The sequence below is a fragment of the Poecilia formosa genome, unplaced genomic scaffold (assembly GCF_000485575.1).
Source record: "Poecilia formosa unplaced genomic scaffold, Poecilia_formosa-5.1.2 Scaffold26, whole genome shotgun sequence".
NCBI classification, from domain to species: Eukaryota; Metazoa; Chordata; class Actinopteri; order Cyprinodontiformes; family Poeciliidae; genus Poecilia; species Poecilia formosa.
This window is the reverse complement of record NW_006799965.1, coordinates 266,673-293,737: the sequence shown is the minus strand read 5'-3', so window position 1 is coordinate 293,737 and position 27,065 is coordinate 266,673. Positions and strand designations below refer to the sequence as shown.

Sequence of the window (27,065 nt, the reverse complement as noted above, 5' to 3'; positions counted from 1 at the left end):
CAACAGCAGGAGCATCTAAGGAGCAAATGAGTAAAAAATAAAAAAATAAAAAGATGTCAAGCACTTCTGAAAACCGTGACATCCATGAGGAAGAGCGGATGGAATCATCAGAGAGGAAAGAAGGAGCGATGGATAAGGAGAATTGAAGGATGACTGAACTACATGGAGTACTCACACTGGAGGACATCCTCGCCCAGATAGCGACAACTACTTTCCTGTCCTCGTTAGCTCCACCAGCGTTGTGACACTGCTTCAGCCCCCTTGTCGTATCTCCCCCAGGGTAAATCTCTTCCTTATGCTTCTTCTCTTTTTCTTTCCTCCTTTTCCTCCCTTTTTTTTGGTCCTTTGGGGTCCCTTTCCTTCGTTCTCCTCCCCTCCCCCTGCTACTTCTCCTCCCCTTCCCTCAGATACACCTTTCCTCCCCCCTTTCCCTGCTCCTTGATCCACGACTCTTGCGGTCCGGAGAGTCTCCTGCAAAGTCCTGGTGTGTCCAGGTCAGTGCAACCAGGGAATAATCCCTCTCTCTCTCTCTCTCTCTCTCTCTCTCTCTCTCTCTCCCTTCTTCTTCTTCTTCTCCCCCCTCTCTCTCTGCAATGCACACTTTCTGTTCTGTTTGCCTTGAGTATCTGTTCTTCTTCTATCCTGCCGTCTCTCCCTCTCTAGCTTCACTGAAACTAGGAGGACAGAAGGGAGAATGCGCCTCCCTTACTAAAGTGCAACAGCGGGAGAAACAAAGAGAGGCAGATGGGAGAAGAGGCACCGCTTCACAGCCAATGGCAAAAGAGGGGATGCTGACAAGAGCGCTGGAGACAAAGAGTGGAAATAGCACAAGAGCATTACAGACAGAATGATGGGATTGTGAAGTGGGGTAAAACACATAGACATACCACACACACACACCTACACACACACACAAACACACACACACTGAGTGCTCCAAATATAGACCTATAACTTCATCAGTTCAAACTCCCTTGCAGCTACACACACATACATGTGTGCATATGCAAACACGTGCAAATGCAACCAGGCGTGCACCAGTGAGACTTGCTGAGTGCTACAAATATAGCTTCATGACTTCATCGAGGTGCAAACCCCTCCTCCTCCTCCTCATCCCCCTGGCACTGCCCCGCCCTGGTCTAGAGGCGGTGGGACTCATTCATATTGAATCGAGATGCAGGAGAAATGGAGGGACCACACTCAGGACCACACTGGGAATATTCTTCAGATGGATGGATACAGGAGAAGACAAGATGACAAGAGAGATGAAGGGTAGAGCAAAAAGGGAAGACCGTGCTTTGTTCTTGATTTAAAGCACTTTTTTTTTTTTTTTGGTTTCTACAATATCTGTTGATTACACTTGCATATTTTTCAGCCTAAATTTCTTTGTTTGGATTTCGTGGAAATCCAAAAAAGGATTTATTTTTGGTTTGGTCTGCCACAAATCTTCAAATGAGTCTTGATCTGTCCAAACATGTGCAAGAAATATCAGCACACAACATAAAATGTTGAATTCAGTTTTAAGAGTTGAGGCCCAAAATTAGCAGCTTGATAAAATCCTAAATTAAATTGTTATTAATGTATCTACTGTAGTTTTTTTTTAATCCAAATGCACAGACAAAGCGATCAATATTCCTTAATAAATCTCCTTGTAGTCAGAAATCTGAATCATTTACTTGAGCCTGTCGCTACACAACTTAGCTAAACCTATGTTCAAACCACATTATATGACATTTTTAGGCTTTATGCCAATCTGTGTGTGGCTGAAAAATAACAATGTACATGACCTGCAACATACCGTTCCTACACTGATCCATGGTGGAGGCAGAATCATGCTGTGGGGTCGCGTTGCTTACTGGGGTCAGAAAATGACGACAGATTAATGGGAAGATGGATGGTGTAAAATACTGAGTAATCCTAAAAGTGCTTTTCTAGTCATGCCTACCATTTACAGTGCTTTTGCTTGAGTCTCATACACCCAGATGCATTCACACATCCATACAATAACACGCAGACCTGTGTGCAACTTGCAGATCTGCGCCCGACCCAAGAGTTTTTAATACAATTCAGGAGAAGAAGCTGGAATGAAACCCACAACTTTCAGATTTCAAGACAACTATTCTTCCCACTGATCCACTGCCTCTCCTGTTTCTGTCTCTAAATGTACAAAGCAGAGACATGCCTTGCAGGTGGAGGCTCAAATGATAGCTATGTATTGACACAAGGGTCAGAAAACAAAGACTTTTCAAATTTTTACTTGTAAAAACAGTGTGAAACCCATGCATCATTTCTGCTCCAGGTCACATTGTTTATTCTCTATTTCATACAATCCTGGTGAATCCAGTAAGGTTTTGGGGTTTGAGGTGAAGAAATGTGGAAAAATAACTTTTTGGACCATAAATACTTTTGTCAGGTACTGTCAGCTTCTCAGGAAGAACAAAACTTGATGGCAATGCCCTCTAGTGGCAGGTCTAAGCAAGTGAAACCTTTACTCAGGCACCGGACACAAAACATCCCATCATCTTTCTAACATGATGATGGGATCATCATCATGTTAGTACATCATGTGTACTGCAACACAAGCACACAAAAAACATTTCCAAAGCTTTTCACAAAAACAAACAAACAAAGAAAACCAAGCATATTACATTTATCAATTACTACTAAAGTCTCCATTTTGGAATTGAAAATTTATCAAAATCAACAGATGTATTTTTTTAAGAGTATGTACCGTATGTTTCTAGATGACCAACAATTTGTCGGTAGGGGATGAAGATGATGAAGAAGGCTTGAAACACATTCAGCGTCTCTTTCCATGAGAATAGCATAACACTGGAACGTACATCCAAGTACATTAACTCAGCGGGGAAATATGTTTCACAAAATCACCTCTGGCACAATTGTTATCATCCACAATAACCCATTTAAAAACAAATACAACTGTAGCATTTTAGACAGAAGGGTCTAAAATGCCAACATTTTTTTAACATGTACATGATTTTTAACATGTACATGATAATTTAGAAGCACTCTGTCTAAAATAGCATCACAGATGGACAATGACTCTGACTCCATCCATGGAGCTATTGGTCAACTGGAGAGCTTTATGTAGGGAATTTCAGTTTATCTTATAGTATGTATAGCATTCTCCCTTCTGTTTTAATATTTTTATTTATGTATAACTACATGCTTCGATTCGTTGTGATTTTGCTGCTGATGCATCTAAACCTCTGGTTACTTCTATTCTATTCTATTCTATTCTATTCTATTCTATTCTATTCTATTCTAAAATCCTGTAGTGCATTTTAAGTCTCGAGCAAAGCAAAGGGACTGCGGGTTTTAAATTCCTGGCGGGAAGGGGAGGATAAAAAGAGCATTATTGTAATATTATTAGAGCTGACAGGGATTGCAGTGAGGAAGCACGGCATAGGAGGGAGCTGTGTTGGATTGACCCTCTCCTCCTCCTTCTCCTCCTCCGGCTGCTACACGCTTTATCCATTACCGCTGAGAGAGAGAGTTTCTGAAAGTTACTAAGTCCTCTGAGATGTTAGAGGTTGGGGGGACTTTTCTGTCTTTCTTCTTCCCTCTTTATCTCCCTCACACATGAGCAGCCGAGGCTGCAACAGTGCTCAAAAGGCAGAATAAGAAAATGGAGAGTAGAGGGAGAAGGATAAATGAAAGATGGGGAGCACAGCAGCGCTTTAAAGATAAAGAGAAAATGAACAAAACAGATTGAAATGAGTGTACGGGTTTCACACAGATGACGTTTTAACTCGATCTTCACCTGATTTCTTCAAGGCCAGACACTGCAACGTCGACAGATTCTCTCTTATCTAAGACCATTGAGTGGGCGATCTTTAAAGTGGCTTTACTTTCAGCTAAAAGATTTTCAATGGAGTTCTATACGAGGACAAGGGTGGTTTACATCTGCTCTGATGAGAACAACATGCAGTGCTGGGAAAAACTGTTGTTTCTTTACAGATTGCCTCTGTTTTGCTGTTCCATCACATTTACATCTTTCAGATCAATAAGTAGATTTTAACATCTATGGCCTGAGTAACTTCATAGGGTTTTCAAATGCTAATTTCATGTATTAAACAGAAAAAAAAAAAGTCAACAAAGCCTCCTCGATTGTATAAACAGTTATTGGACTGTTTAAGGTTACAAAACATAATCTCAATTAGATTTAAGTCCAGACTTTGCCCCATGTCACCCAGAACCTTCTTTTTTTTTAGACACTTGGGAAGGTAAGCTACTGCTCCTTGTAGACAATGGATCTCACTGTGGTGTGTTGAATTCTCAAATTTTTAGAAATTAGATGAGTCACCTCAATAAGAGGCGAGTCATCCATCATTGAATTTTGTTTGATCAAACATCCCTGTAGCCTCTTATATGTTGTCAGGCTGCTTTTGTTTAAGTACTTGATTGTGCAGGTCTGGTGGTAATCAGGTTCAGGTGTGTCCGTTGATGTTAAATAAAGAATGTGATTATTTACAGTTCATTCATCATTTAACAAGGGAAGCAGTTGGGTTTTCACACTGACCTGGTTGATTTGGACACATGTCTTCCATGAATAAAATCCTCATTTTGTGTTAATTTTAGCAAACATTTGTCGGATACAAAAACAGTAAAAACATGATAGATTTGCAAAATCTGTTTGTTTGTTTATTTGTGAAATACTTTTCATAGTACTGCATGCAGAAATATCCTAGAAACAAGACCCTCCATCTCCCATTTGCAGCGATGCTAGCCTCAGCACATTGTCAACTCAATACTAAAAAGTTAGAACCATGGGACGTTTGTAAATGACTGAGAGTCCCACGGGGCTCGTACAGGGGAGCCGAAGGCTTGGAGAATAAGAATAATTCTGGGTGTTTTAAAATGCAGTTTGTGCAAATAAGGGTTGAATAATAATGAGGTGATTTCTGTTCTCCTGTGATCTTTTTAAAACCCCTGATTCAGTTTCCATCAGCAGAAATATCACACACACACTCAAACATATTAAATTTAAAGAATGCACCTTCAGCTTTGTTTGTTCGGAGATTCTCGTGTGTTTGTGTCTGTTCCCATTCGCACCTCCTTGATATTTAAAGCATAGCAGGTATCTTGGAATTTATTAAGAGCTGCAGAATTAATGGACCAACATAACCACAAAGCTATCTGGGTTACCAGCAAAAGCTATACTGTAGAGTTTAGCTTTATTTTTCTTATGGATTTTGTTCCAGTATCGACAATTATTATTTTTTTGTTCATAAATAACCTTGTCTGAATGAGGGCATGAAAGCAGAAACATGATTTTAGCTTGTAAATGGGAAAATGTTCCACAGAGGTTGCTCAATATATGCAAAAAAGTATTTCTGATCATAAAGTATGCACTAATTTATTTATTTGCAACATATAGACTTTGTTATTAAACTACAAAGCAACTGCTTGTTGTTCCAGCTGCAGTCTGACAAATCGCACTGAAAATCTGCCATTTTACCAACTGACTGTGGCACAGTATCTTTTCTAAGCGAGCAAAACTGCTGAATCCAATGTCCAGGGAGGATAATTATGGTTAAATCGTTTATTCGTACCATTTTTCTATAAAATTCATGGTGTCACACCATACCGAGCACAAATACGCAAACAGAATCCTGAAAACGATTCCAATTAAATAAAAACCTGTTATGTCATCCTACCTGTCGTGATCTCGCCCGACGCCCCAGACACGGATGCTGCTGATTGGTTGAGAGTGGAGCAAACTGCGATCATCTGGGTCAATCAGAGTTAACATTCGATCTTGAAGCACCAACAGCATGCTTTTACCCTGGAATAATGCACACAGGGACACTTTCAACCTGCAGCCCAAAGCTGATTACGGTTTCTCATTGATTGAAAAGTCTGCAGCAGTGTTTACTCTCTCCACGTTTTCTGTCTTCACATCAGAATAGAACCAAGGCGAGGTGTTGCGGTGGCTCACTCCATTAGCTTGCAGCAAGAAGATTCTAGTTTTAAACCTTCAACTTGTAGAGGTTTCATGTTCTTGCCATTGCCTTCCTATTCACTGCCATCATCACCTGTAACTCTCTTCTTTAAACGTTCACTTCCGCTGTAGACTTTATCAAAAACACTTGTTTCGCACAGTTATTGGCAATCACACTGACCTCTCCCCAGACTCCAGCTGAGTCTCTTATATCCCTTCTGCAGTAGGACAGTTGTCTGATGCAGTGGTGGACAGCCACGCTGCTCCTCCCCTCACAGAGGTCCTGTTCTGCCATCTCCACCCAGCCCAGAGAACGCACCGGAAATGACTGAAAGAGAAACACAACAACTTTTGTTCAGCTGATCTGGGCTCTTAGCGTGTTTTTTTTTTTTAAATTAATCTCTGGATGTGCAACATACAGATGTATCTAGAGAAGGATATTCACATTTGAATAGGTTGCAGTAATGTTATTAAACAAACAAAAAAATAAATAAAGATAGCCAATTCACATAAACTCAGATCTGATCCAAGCTGGATCAGATCAGATTCAGTACATGCCCACAATCTGACGTAGACAAACCACCCTCTCTCTTTTTAAACTCTTTCTGTCCATCTATCTCATCAAAAAGATGAGAATTAAGTAATAAAATTAAGATTAGTAAAAATAATAAGACAAATATAAAATCGGTAAAGATACAAAAAACTAATAGCATGAATCAGTCTTAATAGTCTTATATGCATTATTGCTTTTTGCTGGTTTAGTTAAACTTCTTCCACAAGGGGGCGCTAAAAATCTTAACAACTGTTTTCTCAAAACTGACCACCAAGTGGCGCTGCGACAAAAAATAGAGAGAAAGAAAGGAACCAACACTGATCTGGGTTACGTAATTTCAAACACACCCCTGTGAGTGAGTTTCTCTCATTAAGCAATAAGAAATGTATATTTTATCAAAAATAAACATTTAAACTGTATCATAGTTATTTGAATTTGAAATCTCGTGTTGATTGCTAATAATAGTGTCTTTATAGTTTCACTTAATTCACTGTTTTTCAGGCATTGCACTGCTGCAACTTACAGTGGAAACCCAATGCTTTACAGTTTTAAACCAAACAGTTTTATAACCTTTAATAATCAAGCTTGTAATTCATGTTGATTTATTAACACCTGATATCCACAAGAAATAACAAGGTTAATGTCAACTGCTTGTTTTATGTTCAAGACCTATTTTTTTTTTAATTATCTGATGTCAGTGACATTATTAGGACAAACCTGGTATTTTTGAAGTATNAAAAATATAACAAATAGCATTCAATTTAGGAGTTTTTTTCCTCTCACATAAAAAAGTTGGGAACCGCTGTTATTTCGAATGCATCTTGTGATTTAAAAAAGGAAAAACAAAAGCCACTTATGATCCGTCTTGTAAATGACTGATGGATGGATTTTCCACATATCAGATTTTCATTGATGCAAAAGTTTACAGTGTAAATATCATTTTTAAGAAAATTCTTGACTGGATACCAAGCAAAAAGTATATATATAATCTATGCATCTTTAGGTGTATTTGAGTTTTTTGGGTGAATTATTCAACTGTTGAAATGCACTGTCATTTTGTTACTGCTAAAAATGCAATGGACTTGCATGTTTTTTAGTAATCTGTAAAATAAATCAAATTTATATCCTAAATGGATCGGTTTCTACTAGCTCCCCAGAAAATGCAGTACTAGAGTACTACGTAACTAAATGTTTGAAAGGATGCAACAGGGACACAGTGACTGTCTACTGTTCCACCTGCATTCAGACACCAATGATCTGCAAACAGTTTCACAAATTTCTATGTGCCACAGCCAGAGAGGATTTTATCAGGAAGAGATTTATTGGCGGACGGGGATAGGGAGGGAATCTGTAGGGAGAGCAGGAGGGGTAATCTTTCAGGAAGACAAGTATTACAGCAGGTGTGCCCCTAACAATGCTAATGTAAGGAAGTGAGCAGGAAGGCTGCAGAGACGGGAAAACTGCATGACAACAAAGGAGTTTCGTAAGCATTTGAAATTCAGAAAGGATGTGATGACATCTGACTCTGAGCGAGGGATAAGAGAGGCAGGGGACACAACCTGTACCGACCTGGTGACCGCTGATGAACATTTTCTATCTCGATAAAAGCAGCTAGGAAGCTGGAGTGATGAATTGTGGGTAAATGAAAGGAGCTGATGGGAAGGAGCGACTCAGATCAAAGCAGGAGCGGGGAGCAATGGCCATCAATCACTCTGACATCTATCAAATAGGTCTAGGTGTTGAGGCTCTGACCCTGGGGGACCATCAGAAGGACATGTTGCATGTTAATTAGGGCTAGAAAGGTCTTGACATCAGCAAATAAAAGCTTGTGGAGCATTTGCCAGCAGCCAGACCCCCTCGCAAAAACTCACTCCATAGACATAAATGTGAGGAGATTGCAAGAAATGTGTTGAGATCTTAAAAATTCATAATACTGGAGGCGTGTTTGCCTCCTCTCCTCTCTTCTTTTTTCCTCTATATGCCACAGCTGTCCACCGAAGGTCAGCAGCTGTGGGGAATAAGTGAGAGCTGAAGGGAATAGGCAAGAGTCCCATTGCTGCCCACTAATGAATATGAATGAAACGTGCAAGTAATGTGTATTTGTAGAAGTGTAGTATTATGTGTTTGCTCACATGATTCACTAGTGGGCAGGGGCGAAGCTTAAAAGGCAAGACAGGCCAACATCAAGTCAACGCAAACAAAGAATTAATACATTTTTAACATCTTTATAGGAGTTAAATGTAAATGGTATCAGGCGCAGTTGTGTGTTGTAAATTCCTCCAGACCAGCTATTTGTTCTTTGCATTATTTTCCTATAAAGTGCGGTTCTGTTAAAGCTGCAGTAGGTAACTTTTACAAAAATATATTTTTAACAAATTTGCTAAAACCATCAGTATATCCCACTGATATACTGATGGTATATCAGTATATCAGTGGTATACTGATATACTGATATACATTATACATACTGATATACATTTTCACAAATTATCACAGATAATTTGTGAAAAAAAAAAAAAAAAAAAAAAAAAAAAAAAAAAAAGCTCTTCTGGCTGCTCCCAGTGGTCCTACTGCTATTTGCAGAAATACACCGCTCCCGGTCAGAAACAACCAATCAGAGCCAGGAGGAATGTTTTTGCACCGTCAACCAAGCTGAATGCGCGTCCAGCAAAGAATTTGCCAGAATGAGCATCTCCTAAGATTATACTTGTACACAATTCTTTTTTTTCCTTTTTTTTCAACAAAATGGTATGATTTTATTTATTTTAGTTTCCATCCCATGACGTTACGAGTTAATCGTCATAAAAGGTTTAGGGCAGTGTTGAGTTTACATATAGGGTTTAAACCAGAGAAGACCAAGCACTTTGAACCAGAATGCTATGATGAACATTTTTAGCAGTAAACATAACGTTTACCATATTTTTTTAGTTCTTGAAGATGAAGTTAACAACTCCTCTGAAAGTCTTAAAACAACTAAAAAACCCTCATATCAATTTCAGCAAACACTATTTCAAGAACCTCTCAGCTGCCATCTTTGTGTCGGGTGGTTACTCCAATCTCAAAGACATCATGGAAATGCTATTTTATGAATCTTTAAGCTGTTGTCAGATGTACAATGGGCAGGTAATTGCAAAGAAACTGTTTATTAATGAAGCAGGACCAGGTAGTGTGCCACAAATATTCCCAAATGCAGACACGGAACATGTTCAGTGTTCCTTATTAGAGACACAGTTCGATGTGTAAGTAAGAATAAAATAATTTATAGTGGTGTTGGTAAATGCTTTGTCAGCATGACTCCGTTATCTGTGTAAATAATCATCAGCCTCTTTGTAAATAAACCCCCAACAGAAATACGATGATAGTTAGAAGTTTGTTAAAATGTGTTCACATGATGGTTTTCAGGTAGGAGTTGTTCTAAGGTGGTAGAAGTTCACTCTGGTCTTGGACCTACACAGGCGAGCTGTAAGCAACAACCTCTAGGAGCGCTAAGACTAGATAATCTGGATACATGCTAAGTGAATACAGCATGAAATTGATCTACTACAGGAACATTGCAGACAGCTCACAGACATTTTCAGAGACTCTCTTTCGAAAATGCAGAAGCTTTCCTATAAATTAAAAAAACGCGGTGGAGGTCCCCTGTCCAACAGCACAGCAACACCGTGCATGCAGGAAAATGCACACTTTCACACAAATTTCACACATCCTCACTGAAACTCTATCAGGCAGCAAAATGAGATGCAAATGCCAAAAATAGTAGCACTCCCCAACACACTAAAAAAAAATAAGCCAAGTCTAATATCAAACAGCTCCAAAGAGCCATGACAAACACTTTGAAAAGCCCCCGCAGCAAATCCAGCCTATTTAATCTTGTCTTTTCCAATCCTGCCTCTGCTTACTTGGTCTCTCTCCCATATTTCTGACTCCCTGGGTATCTTGGTCTTGCCTCAGCGGCTGCAAAGCTGCAGCTGAGAGCCAGAAACCACTGTACCTGATGGCTGAATGAACTAAGAGAATGAGTGGGATAGAGAAGACAACAGCAGGAGCATCTAAGGAGCAAATGAGTAAAAAATAAAAAAATAAAAAGATGTCAAGCACTTCTGAAAACCGTGACATCCATGAGGAAGAGCGGATGGAATCATCAGAGAGGAAAGAAGGAGCGATGGATAAGGAGAATTGAAGGATGACTGAACTACATGGAGTACTCACACTGGAGGACATCCTCGCCCAGATAGCGACAACTACTTTCCTGTCCTCGTTAGCTCCACCAGCGTTGTGACACTGCTTCAGCCCCCTTGTCGTATCTCCCCCAGGGTAAATCTCTTCCTTATGCTTCTTCTCTTTTTCTTTCCTCCTTTTCCTCCCTTTTTTTTGGTCCTTTGGGGTCCCTTTCCTTCGTTCTCCTCCCCTCCCCCTGCTACTTCTCCTCCCCTTCCCTCAGATACACCTTTCCTCCCCCCTTTCCCTGCTCCTTGATCCACGACTCTTGCGGTCCGGAGAGTCTCCTGCAAAGTCCTGGTGTGTCCAGGTCAGTGCAACCAGGGAATAATCCCTCTCTCTCTCTCTCTCTCTCTCTCTCTCTCTCTCTCTCCCTTCTTCTTCTTCTTCTCCCCCCTCTCTCTCTGCAATGCACACTTTCTGTTCTGTTTGCCTTGAGTATCTGTTCTTCTTCTATCCTGCCGTCTCTCCCTCTCTAGCTTCACTGAAACTAGGAGGACAGAAGGGAGAATGCGCCTCCCTTACTAAAGTGCAACAGCGGGAGAAACAAAGAGAGGCAGATGGGAGAAGAGGCACCGCTTCACAGCCAATGGCAAAAGAGGGGATGCTGACAAGAGCGCTGGAGACAAAGAGTGGAAATAGCACAAGAGCATTACAGACAGAATGATGGGATTGTGAAGTGGGGTAAAACACATAGACATACCACACACACACACCTACACACACACACAAACACACACACACTGAGTGCTCCAAATATAGACCTATAACTTCATCAGTTCAAACTCCCTTGCAGCTACACACACATACATGTGTGCATATGCAAACACGTGCAAATGCAACCAGGCGTGCACCAGTGAGACTTGCTGAGTGCTACAAATATAGCTTCATGACTTCATCGAGGTGCAAACCCCTCCTCCTCCTCCTCATCCCCCTGGCACTGCCCCGCCCTGGTCTAGAGGCGGTGGGACTCATTCATATTGAATCGAGATGCAGGAGAAATGGAGGGACCACACTCAGGACCACACTGGGAATATTCTTCAGATGGATGGATACAGGAGAAGACAAGATGACAAGAGAGATGAAGGGTAGAGCAAAAAGGGAAGACCGTGCTTTGTTCTTGATTTAAAGCACTTTTTTTTTTTTTTTGGTTTCTACAATATCTGTTGATTACACTTGCATATTTTTCAGCCTAAATTTCTTTGTTTGGATTTCGTGGAAATCCAAAAAAGGATTTATTTTTGGTTTGGTCTGCCACAAATCTTCAAATGAGTCTTGATCTGTCCAAACATGTGCAAGAAATATCAGCACACAACATAAAATGTTGAATTCAGTTTTAAGAGTTGAGGCCCAAAATTAGCAGCTTGATAAAATCCTAAATTAAATTGTTATTAATGTATCTACTGTAGTTTTTTTTTAATCCAAATGCACAGACAAAGCGATCAATATTCCTTAATAAATCTCCTTGTAGTCAGAAATCTGAATCATTTACTTGAGCCTGTCGCTACACAACTTAGCTAAACCTATGTTCAAACCACATTATATGACATTTTTAGGCTTTATGCCAATCTGTGTGTGGCTGAAAAATAACAATGTACATGACCTGCAACATACCGTTCCTACACTGATCCATGGTGGAGGCAGAATCATGCTGTGGGGTCGCGTTGCTTACTGGGGTCAGAAAATGACGACAGATTAATGGGAAGATGGATGGTGTAAAATACTGAGTAATCCTAAAAGTGCTTTTCTAGTCATGCCTACCATTTACAGTGCTTTTGCTTGAGTCTCATACACCCAGATGCATTCACACATCCATACAATAACACGCAGACCTGTGTGCAACTTGCAGATCTGCGCCCGACCCAAGAGTTTTTAATACAATTCAGGAGAAGAAGCTGGAATGAAACCCACAACTTTCAGATTTCAAGACAACTATTCTTCCCACTGATCCACTGCCTCTCCTGTTTCTGTCTCTAAATGTACAAAGCAGAGACATGCCTTGCAGGTGGAGGCTCAAATGATAGCTATGTATTGACACAAGGGTCAGAAAACAAAGACTTTTCAAATTTTTACTTGTAAAAACAGTGTGAAACCCATGCATCATTTCTGCTCCAGGTCACATTGTTTATTCTCTATTTCATACAATCCTGGTGAATCCAGTAAGGTTTTGGGGTTTGAGGTGAAGAAATGTGGAAAAATAACTTTTTGGACCATAAATACTTTTGTCAGGTACTGTCAGCTTCTCAGGAAGAACAAAACTTGATGGCAATGCCCTCTAGTGGCAGGTCTAAGCAAGTGAAACCTTTACTCAGGCACCGGACACAAAACATCCCATCATCTTTCTAACATGATGATGGGATCATCATCATGTTAGTACATCATGTGTACTGCAACACAAGCACACAAAAAACATTTCCAAAGCTTTTCACAAAAACAAACAAACAAAGAAAACCAAGCATATTACATTTATCAATTACTACTAAAGTCTCCATTTTGGAATTGAAAATTTATCAAAATCAACAGATGTATTTTTTTAAGAGTATGTACCGTATGTTTCTAGATGACCAACAATTTGTCGGTAGGGGATGAAGATGATGAAGAAGGCTTGAAACACATTCAGCGTCTCTTTCCATGAGAATAGCATAACACTGGAACGTACATCCAAGTACATTAACTCAGCGGGGAAATATGTTTCACAAAATCACCTCTGGCACAATTGTTATCATCCACAATAACCCATTTAAAAACAAATACAACTGTAGCATTTTAGACAGAAGGGTCTAAAATGCCAACATTTTTTTAACATGTACATGATTTTTAACATGTACATGATAATTTAGAAGCACTCTGTCTAAAATAGCATCACAGATGGACAATGACTCTGACTCCATCCATGGAGCTATTGGTCAACTGGAGAGCTTTATGTAGGGAATTTCAGTTTATCTTATAGTATGTATAGCATTCTCCCTTCTGTTTTAATATTTTTATTTATGTATAACTACATGCTTCGATTCGTTGTGATTTTGCTGCTGATGCATCTAAACCTCTGGTTACTTCTATTCTATTCTATTCTATTCTATTCTATTCTATTCTATTCTATTCTAAAATCCTGTAGTGCATTTTAAGTCTCGAGCAAAGCAAAGGGACTGCGGGTTTTAAATTCCTGGCGGGAAGGGGAGGATAAAAAGAGCATTATTGTAATATTATTAGAGCTGACAGGGATTGCAGTGAGGAAGCACGGCATAGGAGGGAGCTGTGTTGGATTGACCCTCTCCTCCTCCTTCTCCTCCTCCGGCTGCTACACGCTTTATCCATTACCGCTGAGAGAGAGAGTTTCTGAAAGTTACTAAGTCCTCTGAGATGTTAGAGGTTGGGGGGACTTTTCTGTCTTTCTTCTTCCCTCTTTATCTCCCTCACACATGAGCAGCCGAGGCTGCAACAGTGCTCAAAAGGCAGAATAAGAAAATGGAGAGTAGAGGGAGAAGGATAAATGAAAGATGGGGAGCACAGCAGCGCTTTAAAGATAAAGAGAAAATGAACAAAACAGATTGAAATGAGTGTACGGGTTTCACACAGATGACGTTTTAACTCGATCTTCACCTGATTTCTTCAAGGCCAGACACTGCAACGTCGACAGATTCTCTCTTATCTAAGACCATTGAGTGGGCGATCTTTAAAGTGGCTTTACTTTCAGCTAAAAGATTTTCAATGGAGTTCTATACGAGGACAAGGGTGGTTTACATCTGCTCTGATGAGAACAACATGCAGTGCTGGGAAAAACTGTTGTTTCTTTACAGATTGCCTCTGTTTTGCTGTTCCATCACATTTACATCTTTCAGATCAATAAGTAGATTTTAACATCTATGGCCTGAGTAACTTCATAGGGTTTTCAAATGCTAATTTCATGTATTAAACAGAAAAAAAAAAAGTCAACAAAGCCTCCTCGATTGTATAAACAGTTATTGGACTGTTTAAGGTTACAAAACATAATCTCAATTAGATTTAAGTCCAGACTTTGCCCCATGTCACCCAGAACCTTCTTTTTTTTTAGACACTTGGGAAGGTAAGCTACTGCTCCTTGTAGACAATGGATCTCACTGTGGTGTGTTGAATTCTCAAATTTTTAGAAATTAGATGAGTCACCTCAATAAGAGGCGAGTCATCCATCATTGAATTTTGTTTGATCAAACATCCCTGTAGCCTCTTATATGTTGTCAGGCTGCTTTTGTTTAAGTACTTGATTGTGCAGGTCTGGTGGTAATCAGGTTCAGGTGTGTCCGTTGATGTTAAATAAAGAATGTGATTATTTACAGTTCATTCATCATTTAACAAGGGAAGCAGTTGGGTTTTCACACTGACCTGGTTGATTTGGACACATGTCTTCCATGAATAAAATCCTCATTTTGTGTTAATTTTAGCAAACATTTGTCGGATACAAAAACAGTAAAAACATGATAGATTTGCAAAATCTGTTTGTTTGTTTATTTGTGAAATACTTTTCATAGTACTGCATGCAGAAATATCCTAGAAACAAGACCCTCCATCTCCCATTTGCAGCGATGCTAGCCTCAGCACATTGTCAACTCAATACTAAAAAGTTAGAACCATGGGACGTTTGTAAATGACTGAGAGTCCCACGGGGCTCGTACAGGGGAGCCGAAGGCTTGGAGAATAAGAATAATTCTGGGTGTTTTAAAATGCAGTTTGTGCAAATAAGGGTTGAATAATAATGAGGTGATTTCTGTTCTCCTGTGATCTTTTTAAAACCCCTGATTCAGTTTCCATCAGCAGAAATATCACACACACACTCAAACATATTAAATTTAAAGAATGCACCTTCAGCTTTGTTTGTTCGGAGATTCTCGTGTGTTTGTGTCTGTTCCCATTCGCACCTCCTTGATATTTAAAGCATAGCAGGTATCTTGGAATTTATTAAGAGCTGCAGAATTAATGGACCAACATAATCACAAAGCTATCTGGGTTACCAGCAAAAGCTATACTGTAGAGTTTAGCTTTATTTTTCTTATGGATTTTGTTCCAGTATCGACAATTATTATTTTTTTGTTCATAAATAACCTTGTCTGAATGAGGGCATGAAAGCAGAAACATGATTTTAGCTTGTAAATGGGAAAATGTTCCACAGAGGTTGCTCAATATATGCAAAAAAGTATTTCTGATCATAAAGTATGCACTAATTTATTTATTTGCAACATATAGACTTTGTTATTAAACTGCAAGGCAACTGCTTGTTGTTCCAGCTGCAGTCTGACAAATCGCACTGAAAATCTGCCATTTTACCAACTGACTGTGGCACAGTATCTTTTCTAAGCGAGCAAAACTGCTGAATCCAATGTCCAGGGAGGATAATTATGGTTAAATCGTTTATTCGTACCATTTTTCTATAAAATTCATGGTGTCACACCATACCGAGCACAAATACGCAAACAGAATCCTGAAAACGATTCCAATTAAATAAAAACCTGTCTTATGTCATCCTACCTGTCGTGATCTCGCCCGACGCCCCAGACACGGATGCTGCTGATTGGTTGAGAGTGGAGCAAACTGCGATCATCTGGGTCAATCAGAGTTAACATTCGATCTTGAAGCACCAACAGCATGCTTTTACCCTGGAATAATGCACACAGGGACACTTTCAACCTGCAGCCCAAAGCTGATTACGGTTTCTCATTGATTGAAAAGTCTGCAGCAGTGTTTACTCTCTCCACGTTTTCTGTCTTCACATCAGAATAGAACCAAGGCGAGGTGTTGCGGTGGCTCACTCCATTAGCTTGCAGCAAGAAGATTCTAGTTTTAAACCTTCAACTTGTAGAGGTTTCATGTTCTTGCCATTGCCTTCCTATTCACTGCCATCATCACCTGTAACTCTCTTCTTTAAACGTTCACTTCCGCTGTAGACTTTATCAAAAACACTTGTTTCGCACAGTTATTGGCAATCACACTGACCTCTCCCCAGACTCCAGCTGAGTCTCTTATATCCCTTCTGCAGTAGGACAGTTGTCTGATGCAGTGGTGGACAGCCACGCTGCTCCTCCCCTCACAGAGGTCCTGTTCTGCCATCTCCACCCAGCCCAGAGAACGCACCGGAAATGACTGAAAGAGAAACACAACAACTTTTGTTCAGCTGATCTGGGCTCTTAGCGTGTTTTTTTTTTTTAAATTAATCTCTGGATGTGCAACATACAGATGTATCTAGAGAAGGATATTCACATTTGAATAGGTTGCAGTAATGTTATTAAACAAACAAAAAAATAAATAAAGATAGCCAATTCACATAAACTCAGATCTGATCCAAGCTGGATCAGATCAGATTCAGTACATGCCCACAATCTGATGTAGACAAACCACCCTCTGTCTTTTTGAACTCTTTCTCTCCATCTATCTCATCAAAAAGATGAGAATTAAGTAATAAAATTAAGATTAGTAAAAATAATAAGACAAATATAAAATCGGTAAAGATACAAAAAACTAATAGCATGAATCAGTCTTAATAGTCTTATATGCATTATTGCTTTTTGCTGGTTTAGTTAAACTTCTTCCACAAGGGGGCGCTAAAAATCTTAACAACTGTTTTCTCAAAACTGACCACCAAGTGGCGCTGCGACAAAAAATAGAGAGAAAGAAAGGAACCAACACTGATCTGGGTTACGTAATTTCAAACACACCCCTGTGAGTGAGTTTCTCTCATTAAGCAATAAGAAATGTATATTTTATCAAAAATAAACATTTAAACTGTATCATAGTTATTTGAATTTGAAATCTCGTGTTGATTGCTAATAATAGTGTCTTTATAGTTTCACTTAATTCACTGTTTTTCAGGCATTGCACTGCTGCAACTTACAGTGGAAACCCAATGCTTTACAGTTTTAAACTAGTTTTATAACCTTTAATAATCAAGCTTGTAATTCATGTTGATTTATTAACACCTGATATCCACAAGAAATAACAAGGTTAATGTCAACTGCTTGTGTTATGTTCAAGACCTATTTTTTTTTTTTAATTATCTGATGTCAGTGACATTCTTAGGACAAACCTGGTATTTTTGAAGTATTATCAAATGTGCTAGAAGTTATTCAGGTCATGTGCTGCAACAAATCGCCATAAGCTGTATAATAAGGATGTAAACCGCATTCATTTTTTAAATAAAAACCAACACTGTTTTTCATCATGTCAGACTTCAGACTGTTTTTTAAGGTCACATCATTTCTTATTCAAATAAGCCACATCCCAGAGACAGTGCCAAACTACTAGGTTTTGCACATTAGCATTTTTCTGTTCACATTATGCTCGTCTTTGTGCCTGGTTACCAGCTTTCTCTGTTATCTTTTTTTACAGTTATATTGACTCAGATTCCAAGCAATTTATCCAACAGTTTATAGCAAAGTGCTGATCCACCCCAGATGTTTGCTTTCAAAATATTTTTGGGGTGCTTCTTCAATACAAAGCTTGTTAATGACCAAACTCTTAAATTGGGCGGCAAACCTTCAAGCTGGAATGTTTATGTTAACAATAAGCAATTATCCCACCAGGTTTGATGCCTTTTTGAAACATATTCCTGGCATAATCCATCATAATAAGCCTATATATTTCAGAAGATTGCTGGTTGGTATAATGCGAGCTTACCATTGCCTCTGGATCGGAGAATGTGCTGTTAAGGTCCACTGTCTCCAGCTGAGCTGGAGGGCTGCAGAAAGTTATGAGACATGAGTGATGTTCATGAGAAGTTTACCAAAGAAAACTGGTGAAAGCTGTGTGTAGCACACACACACAAATAAATAAATAATTTAAAAAAAATTCAACATGTTGGTTGTGTGCATATAATGCCTTCAGATGTATTAAAACTAAAATATAAATCATTTTATGTCTTACATTGAGCTTTCCAGTCACTGTGCTCACTGAAAACTTTAGCATAGTTTAATGTGGGTTTTTGTGCAGCTTTATTTGAGACGGGTCAAGACAATTTTTTTTAATTACTGGTTTGATTTTTGATATGAGCAAATTTCTTTAAGCAAAGAATCTTTTCTTATCCCTTAGTCACAGGCTTAAGCTATGTTTCCTTTTCTTTCTCATTCAGTAGTTTTTGTTTTGAAACTTCTTTGAAGTTGCAGTAAGTGTCTTGCGAGATTGCAAAAAAGAACACAAAATTACCACTGAAAAACTGTGCTCAATTAAAGGTTGCACTTTTTTCAGTGTAAGATTGTGCTATTACAAGGAAAGATTAATTTAGCTCAAGACACTTAAATGTCCAGGAGTGCCAACATTTCTGGAGTGTGCCGGTTATCTGTCCATGACTTACTTGAGTTTAAGAGAGGCGTAGCGGAGTGTAGCTCCTTCAAATGCTTTAAGACTGGGATCTGGGTAAACTGGATAGTCCTTCAAGTCCTGAAGACGAAGGAGAAAAAACAGGAATTGTTGGAGGAAAAGATTGAGTTCTAACAGGTTTTTAAAAAAATGGTTTTGGTTTCCTTTACTTTGTGACAGCTGGCAAACATTTATTTTATTTTATTTTAATTCAGCTTGAGACACATTTTCTCTGTTAGTTGGATATGTTAAAAGCCATGTTCATATATCCAGCAAAAAAAAAAAAAAAAAAGAAAAAAATTATATTGAAAATTTGGCATACTTTTGATGTGGGAGTGGTAGTGCTGAGAACTGGATTGGGAGAGAAGAGGCCTTTGGAGGGTGAGGAGGAGGAAGAGGACGGGGAGGAACCAGACGGAGAAGGGACCGGCTCCACTGAGCTGTCAGATATCAAACTGCTCGGGCGCTGGAAACAAGAAAGAAAAGATGCAACAAAACACAAAGAAGTAATGCATCGAAACAAACTGACATTTATCAAACAGCATCACTATTGTGTAGCTTCAACCAAAAGAACCTTGTGATATGCTACATAAATCTTGAAATATGTTTGAGTCCTTTCCTCTACATGTATAAGTTTGGGTTTCATTAACATTTCAGAAAAAAAATAAAATTCAAAAAGTACCAAATTAGATAAAACTCAGGTTATTCAACTTTATGTTTTAGATATGACTGAATATTCTCCTTTAGGATTTCTTACTATGGAGCAGGATTCACAGTTTCATCAGTTAAAGCGATTCATTAAGTTCCCATCAGAACATCACCAATACCACCATATTTGTCTGTTTAATTCTGTCTTTCGCCCATTAATATATTAGTTTTACTTCAGACGTTACAGAATGAGCACCTCTACACTTTTTGTTTTGCTAGTCCAGTTTTGGTGAGCTGCGGATTTTTCTTAACTCATGATTTGCAAATGTCTTTAGTACATGATGTCATGATGTTTTCCTATTTCAGATATTTTATCCTGCTTTACAATGTCAGACAGGTTCTGTTTGATTCTACAGATATTGTGAAATTAAATTGATCTTTCCAAAAACTGCGTGCAGTTTTTCACATAGCTTTCTCCCTTTAACTATTGAAATCATCGTTTAAACTTTTCATTGTGTAATTCCTATGGTTATAATCGTCTAAAATTAACATTTGTTTGATGCTTAAGAGTTCAGGTGTCTCAAAAAAAAACAAAAAAAACTGAAGAAATGCATAGGGGAGCAAACACTTATTTATAGCACTGTGAATACACAAACACCATAAAATTCACCCTATCATGTCTTGCATCTAGCAGTCCTCTTACCTCATTTGGTAGCTTAAGGGAGTCTTGTGTTTCTTTTTGTGGGTCATGCTCAGAGTCTGGCGCATTGCTAGAAGTGGTATCTTGGTTTCCAGAGGCAACGGGTCGGTCATACTGTGTAGTGCCGGTGGGAACGTGCCAGAAATAGACTTCGGATGAGTCTGAGATCTCCCGCCAGCCTGGGGGCAGATCCCCTTCAGCCCATACATCTGCTGATGGATGACATGGATATGCAGTTACATATATTACACATGAGGATATCATCGAAACGCACACAAAGGAACTACGCTCATAGATAAGCTCAATAAGGCCTTGTAATGCAAGTGTTCAGTCAATACAAAACACCACAGATAGAAATAAGAACACAGAGGATAAATATCACTAATAGTCTGAAATATCACTAATAGTCTGTGTGTGTTCAGTTTCTGTTGTCATGGCAAAGCCTGAGCTCATAACCCGTGGCAAGGCCCAATAGTCAACAATCAGTCTTGCTTTCTCTCTGTTGGCTTTATGTTACTCTGTATACCCTAATATTAGCGAGATAATACTTTAACATACATGCCAGAAAATCCCCTCCCCTCCAATTCTTCTCTGCTTTTTCACGCCCTTCTCTCTGCAGCATCCTGTTCTATAACACCGTATTTCCTCTCTGCACCATAAGGCTGCTCAAGGGGGCCTTTAAGCCTCCAACATTATTGCTGTAGTACCTTGCTTGGTTAAAGTGTGTCTTTGTAAAATTACAGATCTGTCAAATGGAGGTAGAAGGATATAGAGGAAAGATGGTGCAATTGGGGTATGATTAGAGGAGGAAAAAGAAATTAAAATTCTTTAAATAAAAAAATCGGATGAAAGGATAAAGATAACAAACCTGTCTCATTTGGGCTCTGTGGAGAGGGTGACTCTTGAGACAGAGTGGTCCAGCTGGAGTCTTCATCCTCTGATGGTGTGTCAGGAGTCAAATCCATTTTCAGGCCCACTTTAGGAAGGCCCGTCTCTGGCGCCGGTTCCTGCAGGGGCGGAGATACCCAATTCTTGGTAGGGGTGCTTTTTTCAGCAGCTCTGGCTTGCTTAGGGGAGAATGGAGGGTATTGCTGCAAAAACTGATTCTCGTTGTTGGGGTGCAACTCCACTTTGATCACCCGGGGCTGGGAGGTTCGAGTTGGCTTTGCAGGACTACGTGGACTAGCTTGCACTTGGGGACACAGCTCTTCTCGAATTGGCGCTGGGGCTTGATTCTGGAGGTGGTTGAGGTTGTCTGACACCCATTCTGGGCTGTTTGCAGAAGAGGAGGAGGTGGAGGAAAGAGGCGCCTCAACCACTACCGGCAGTAGGGGCTGTCTCGGCGTTGGGGTGGGCTCATCTTCCTCCTCATCTTCCTCCACAACAGACTCCACGTTATCCTTTTCCTCGTGACCGTTTTGCTTGCAGTTGGTCTTCTCCTCCTTCTGACTGTCTCTTTCTTTGGCAGGGCTGTCCTGTTCTTTTTCGGATGCAGGCAGCTGCTTCTTCTCCTCCTCCTCTTCCTCCTTCCCCTCTTTGTTTTCACAACTGCGGTCCAGATCCCAGCATTTGCCGTGGTACTCCAAAAAGCTTTTGGTTCTTCTACGAAACGGAGGAAGCTGAGAGTTGTCCTTCCCAAACTCCAGCCAATCTGAAGTCGGATTATTGAAGAGATCATTGTGAATTTTCTCCACAGTATTTGCCCTGCTCAGCTGTAGCTGCTGGCTCTCAGCTCGCCTCTGCATGTTAGCTCCATTCTTGGCTAGTTTGGGGTTAGTTGTGTTGAAGGAGGAGGAGGATGAAGAAGAGGAAGAGTAGAGGGCAGAACTGGATGAGGACTTGGTTGGGAGTCCTCTTCCTCTGGTTACTGGTTGGTACTTAGAGGACAGAGCAAAGTTGTCACTTATCCCCATGGCACTCCGCACAGTGGTCATGGCATACCTCTGACGGCTCTTGGGCAAAGTGGCCGAGCTCCCGGTTTCCATCGACTCCTTGATGACGTCGCGACCAAGCAGCTGGTTGTAAGATGAGCGAAGACTCAGAGAGGTGGGAGGGGTGGCTGAGGGTGTACTGCGATTTGCCAGACCCCCAGTGGAGGGGGTGGAGCCAGAACGGGAGAGGGGCGGAGTTTGTACTGACATCATGTCTGACTAGAAATACACCGCAAGGATGGAGCTGTTGGGAGATGGAGAGCAACAGAAAGAAAGAAAGCTGTCAACTAAACTGAAGCACACACTTTTATACTAGATTAAGATTGTTTTAATAAATAAATTTTAAAAAAAATCTAAATTTCATAACAGCAGGTCACAGCTGTCCCAAATTGTGATTGAAAATCGGCCACAACACCTCTTACTGGAGCATCTCTGATTATTAATTCAGTGTCTGATATCACATCTCATTGGCTGCAGCTTAAACAGGCTTCAAAAAGAACACATTAAGACACTGCTAAGATCCTGTAGAAAGAGACGAAGAGCTGAGAAATACAGCATCAAAGTCACAACGCTGAAATAGACTCGCATGATGCCCAGAATGACTCAGACTCTCGATCCATTAAATCAGGACTCACTTTCAAAGGGGAAGCTGAGGAGTAAAGCTGGCCTGTGGGGAAGAGAGGTGTCAGGCAGTCCTGCTAACTAGCTGTCTCTTTTATCTCTGGGTGGATCAGCTCTGCGTTGCGGACTAAAGATGGCTTGATAGCAACAAAGAGAGTGGTAGAATAATATTCCAAAGGCGTGACACATACAAAATATGGGTTACATCACTAACTAACCCACCTGTAACCCCTTTGGAAAAGCAGTCGGGTAAACATGTCTAGACACGCAAACCAAACGGATAAACATCCTGCCACCTAATCACAAACAAACCCGGCTCAAACATTGCTGCAGTCATCACAGCCCTTTTGTCTTAAAGATATGGAAAACTCGAGCACAGCAGATTTTAAAGCATGTCATTATCATGGGAAAAGGGCCGGGGCAGAATTGAAACGAGAGCAGAATATGTAGACGGTGCATTATGCTGCTGCGGGTCCTCTATCTGCACCTGCCCCCCCTGGGTGGCGGCCGTGTTGTTCCCGTGAGCCAAACAACAACCTGTCAGTGCTGAATCTGTGTTCATCTGCGGGTTTGTGTCTCAAACACAATCAACAGGTTCAAACTACCGGCACCAAGGTTTCCACTGTCACAACAAAACCTTTATTGTCATGCTGGATTAAATACCAATTCAGCCAACAGATCAGCTCTTGACTTTAGATGAAAAACATACTTTCCAATGCCATGCAAATGTATTTATAGCCCTTGAACTTTTCCCACATTTTGTCACTTTACAACTTCAAACTTCATTGTTTTAGTTTTTTCAAAATGTGTTAAAAATACAAGCCTGTAAATTATGTCAAGTACTTGTATTCTGTTACCTTTACTTCGATTCCTCTGAATACAACCTCGTGTCACCAATTGCCCCCAGAAGTCACCTGATTAACAAATAGAGCCAATCTCTTTTTAATCTAAGCTCACTATAAATCCTGCTGTTCTGTGAAAGACTCTGAGTTTTTTTTTTTTAGAGATTATTAGAGACCAGACCTGGTATCTGGACCTGGACAGGTCAGGGAGAGATTTAAAGCAAGTTCAGACACAACAAAATCACCCAAGCTTTCAACATCCCATGGAGTCAGGGGTCTCCACCCCTAGTCTTCGAAATTTACTGTGTTGCATGTTTCAGACCCATCCCTGCTCTAACACAGGTCAGAGAATAAATTGATTGAACTGCCCCTTCAGCATGCCATCAAACTTGGCAAATGCCTGCTAATGAGCCATTCATTTGATTCAGGTGTGTAAGAACAGGGACGCATTGAAAAGCCGCAGGACAGTAGATCCTCGAGGACTACGGTTGGAGATCCCTCGTTAAGTCATCACCTGAAATAGAAAGAGTATGGCTAAATTTCAAACCTAAAATGATATAGCAATCCATCTAATCTGACACCCACATAAGAGGAGCATTAATAAAGAAAAAAAAAACAGCCAACGTGGAGGAGCTGCAGAGATCTACTGTCAAGACAACTATTAGTTTTTCTCTTCACAAACCTGACTTTTATAGAAGTGCGACAAGAAAAAAGAAAGCAATAAGAAGGAGCTTCCTTCCAGCAGTTTACAGGATACATCAAACATGGAACAGTTGGTCTGGTCAGATAAGGATACAACTGAACTGCTACTGCCTGCATGGGTGCAGGAAAACTGACACCAGCCTCTCCCTGAACATAGTGTCTCCACAGTAAGAGACATGATGCTGTGGAGGAGCTTTCCTTAACAGGGTTAGGGAAACTGATCAATGTTAATGGGAAAATGGGTCAATCCTGAAATAAAACATGTTAGAGGGCACAAAAGACTTGAAGCTGGGAATGACGGTTCACATTTTAGCAGAACAACAAGCCTAAACATAAAGCCAGACGTATGGATTGGTTTGGATCAAAGCATATTGTTCAGTGAGAATGGCCTACTCAAAGTGGAGACATAAATCTGATTCAGAATATGTGGCAGGATATGAAAATGGATGCAACAGAAAATGAGTGATTTCACAAAGAATAAACAAAAATATATTAGTGTAAAGTTTATAAAATTATTATTCACTATAATTAGAGACTGCAGGCTCTATAACATAATATCTCAGGGGGACTGACAACAAAATGCATGCCAACATTTTTTAATGTAAATTTGAAAATCAAATTTTCTTTCCACTTCACAATTACACAGTATTGTGTGATGGTTGGTCACTTAAAAGCCCAATAAATTATATGTAGGTTTTTGGTGGCAACTTGACAAATTTCTAAAAGTTCTCAAGAGTTTTGGTGAAGTGACATTGTATACAGTAAATTCTACAAACCGATGAAACAAAATGGTTAAAATGTCAATAAAAACTATTGTAGCTTCACGTCGTTACTGATCATGTGGACAAACTGCATCATCAGTCAACACACAAACAGCAGACCTTTCCGCCTGAAACCCTCCCCTCCGCGATGCAGACAGGTCTCTGGTAGTTACGGGCTAAGTGGGGCAGAGACAGGATGCAGGGAGAGGAGGAGAAAGGAGGGTTATTACAGGGAGAAAGGGAGCAGAATGACACAGCAGTTTGCAGGACAGTGGGACACAGTCAACACAAAGAGGCTGTTATGTTTCCTGCAAAGTCGCCCTCAATAAATCTGCTGTGCATCATGCCAGGGGAAGTTATTCAGGAGATGGAAAGATGTTACCAGCAGAATCTCTGAACATCATCTCAGTCTGAGTTTAAATGCTTTTAAACTGTAACATATATTCCAATTTGAGTTTATAAGGAAATCCCCCCCACCTGTCATGACCTTTCTCACAAATGTACTTGAAAAGACGAAATGCAATATTTTTGACATACATATTCTACCATTGCCTCTATAACTGTGGAGAAAAACATCAGAATCTTCTGTTGATCCCTAATCAATTTGCACACATAAGAGTGTTTTTACCTGAAGATTTTATTAGCTAATTTCAAAAACAGGCTTCCTGGATTAATCATGTCACATTTTAGAGGAAACCAGCTAGTTATGACGCGTCTCCTCCCTCAACTCTGAGCTGCTCTGCTTCTAGGAAAAAGAAGAAGAAGAAGAAATGCAACAGATGAAAGCACAAGCTGGGGAGAAATTGAACTTGCAAAAGTCGATGATGTCATGGGTGGAGTATTCCTGCGCCTGCTTTTCTTACAGCCTCCGTAAACTCCCTCCGTGAGAAACCAGGGACAACCTGATCTAATCTCGCGTACATAAAATGCCAGGAATTAAAAGTAAAGGTGGTGCTGTAGCGAAATCTAGGGTCTAATTTTCAGGGCAGACGCAGCAGATCTTTCGCATCTCTTCTCTCTCTTCAGCCCCATCACCACCGCCGCACTGGGAGGGGAGTGCATCCCAGTTAGAGCATCTATTTACATCCACTCACCGCTTCGCTCAGCTGTCCGCGCCTCCCTTCCCTTCTCACGACGACGAGACACAAAGTAGTGGGCCGGTGTCAAGCGCTGCTTTTAAGTGCCAGTCCTGCCCGTAGCGTTGAGCCGGGCCGCCCGCATCACATCATCCCTCCGCCCTCACCAGCCCCGCGGCTCGCTGCGCTGCTGGCGGCCGAGCTTTGCGCTCTCTCTCTGCGCCAGATGATCCCCGGAGCTGCGCGGCGTGGCGCTGTGGAGCCCTCTCCGTCTCTCTCTCAGCGCAGCCGGCCAATAGGAGCCGCGAACGGAAGACGCTGGGAGCACGAAGCGGAGGGACGCAGCCGTAATAATAAATCTACTGGAGTTAGTTTGCAACTCAGGTAATGAAATCACACATCATCGGGGCTGTTACATCACGCAGCACACTGAACACACACGGCTGCTCTTAAAGAGCCAGGCAAGAATCAAACTATTCTTGTTCCAAGGCTCCAACACATTTTCGTTTTAAGATTTCCACCCTTCTTCAGACCTAATTTACAAAATTGTCAGTAAACATTTTACAGCGTAGATAAAAAGATTTAAAATTAATTTATAGATGAATAGGTGGATGATTGGACACTATAGAAACGGTATTATAAAATAAAAGGTTGTTTACATTAATGCCAAATTGTGAGACCTAGTTTGTTCATACATTGTCTTCTGGTGCCCATCTCCTGTGGTCATTG

The 27,065-nt window shown here is 40.4% G+C and overlaps 1 protein-coding gene and 1 long non-coding RNA gene across 8 annotated transcripts; both read right to left on the bottom strand.

Moving 5' to 3' along the window:
- Window positions 1–513: 513 nt before the first annotated feature.
- On the bottom strand, window positions 514–6,318 carry LOC107835827 (uncharacterized). Its single transcript, XR_001661657.1, has 3 exons — window positions 6,147–6,318; window positions 5,682–5,809; window positions 514–524 (listed from the first exon to the last, which is right to left on the bottom strand). It is a non-coding gene; the product is annotated as an uncharacterized LOC107835827 (long non-coding RNA).
- A 4,622-nt stretch (window positions 6,319–10,940) lies between these two features.
- Window positions 10,941–26,750, bottom strand: LOC103135481 (amyloid beta A4 precursor protein-binding family B member 2-like). 7 transcript variants are annotated; one of them, XM_007548222.2, is made up of 11 exons: window positions 26,355–26,749; window positions 25,889–26,005; window positions 25,381–25,436; window positions 21,272–22,578; window positions 20,407–20,615; window positions 19,378–19,521; window positions 19,051–19,136; window positions 18,378–18,438; window positions 16,701–16,847; window positions 16,236–16,363; window positions 10,941–11,076 (listed from the first exon to the last, which is right to left on the bottom strand). In XM_007548222.2, exons 4-11 carry the CDS (start codon window positions 22,545–22,547, stop codon window positions 10,956–10,958), a joined length of 2,172 nt encoding a protein of 723 aa, XP_007548284.2. In that variant the 5' UTR covers window positions 22,548–22,578; window positions 25,381–25,436; window positions 25,889–26,005; window positions 26,355–26,749; the 3' UTR covers window positions 10,941–10,955. The 7 variants fall into 7 exon arrangements, with proteins under 7 accessions (XP_007548284.2, XP_016525047.1, XP_016525049.1 ...); XM_016669561.1 differs by lacking the exon at window positions 25,381–25,436; XM_016669563.1 differs by lacking the exons at window positions 25,381–25,436; window positions 25,889–26,005 and having other exon boundaries at window positions 20,407–20,612; window positions 26,355–26,750.
- Between the last annotated feature and the right edge of the window lie 315 nt (window positions 26,751–27,065).

Excerpts from the sequence above, each read along its gene's own strand:
- LOC103135481 (XM_007548222.2), bottom strand. The coding sequence starts at position 22,547 with ATGATGTCAGTACAAACTCCGCCCCTCTCCCGTTCTGGCTCCACCCCC. Across the intron at positions 20,616-21,271 it reads ACAGAGCCCAAATGAGACAG|CAGATGTATGGGCTGAAGGG; the intron begins GTTTGTTATCTT and ends GTCATCCATCAG. Across the intron at positions 16,848-18,377 it reads TCTCCGATCCAGAGGCAATG|TCATTTCCGGTGCGTTCTCT; the intron begins GTAAGCTCGCAT and ends TTTCTCTTTCAG.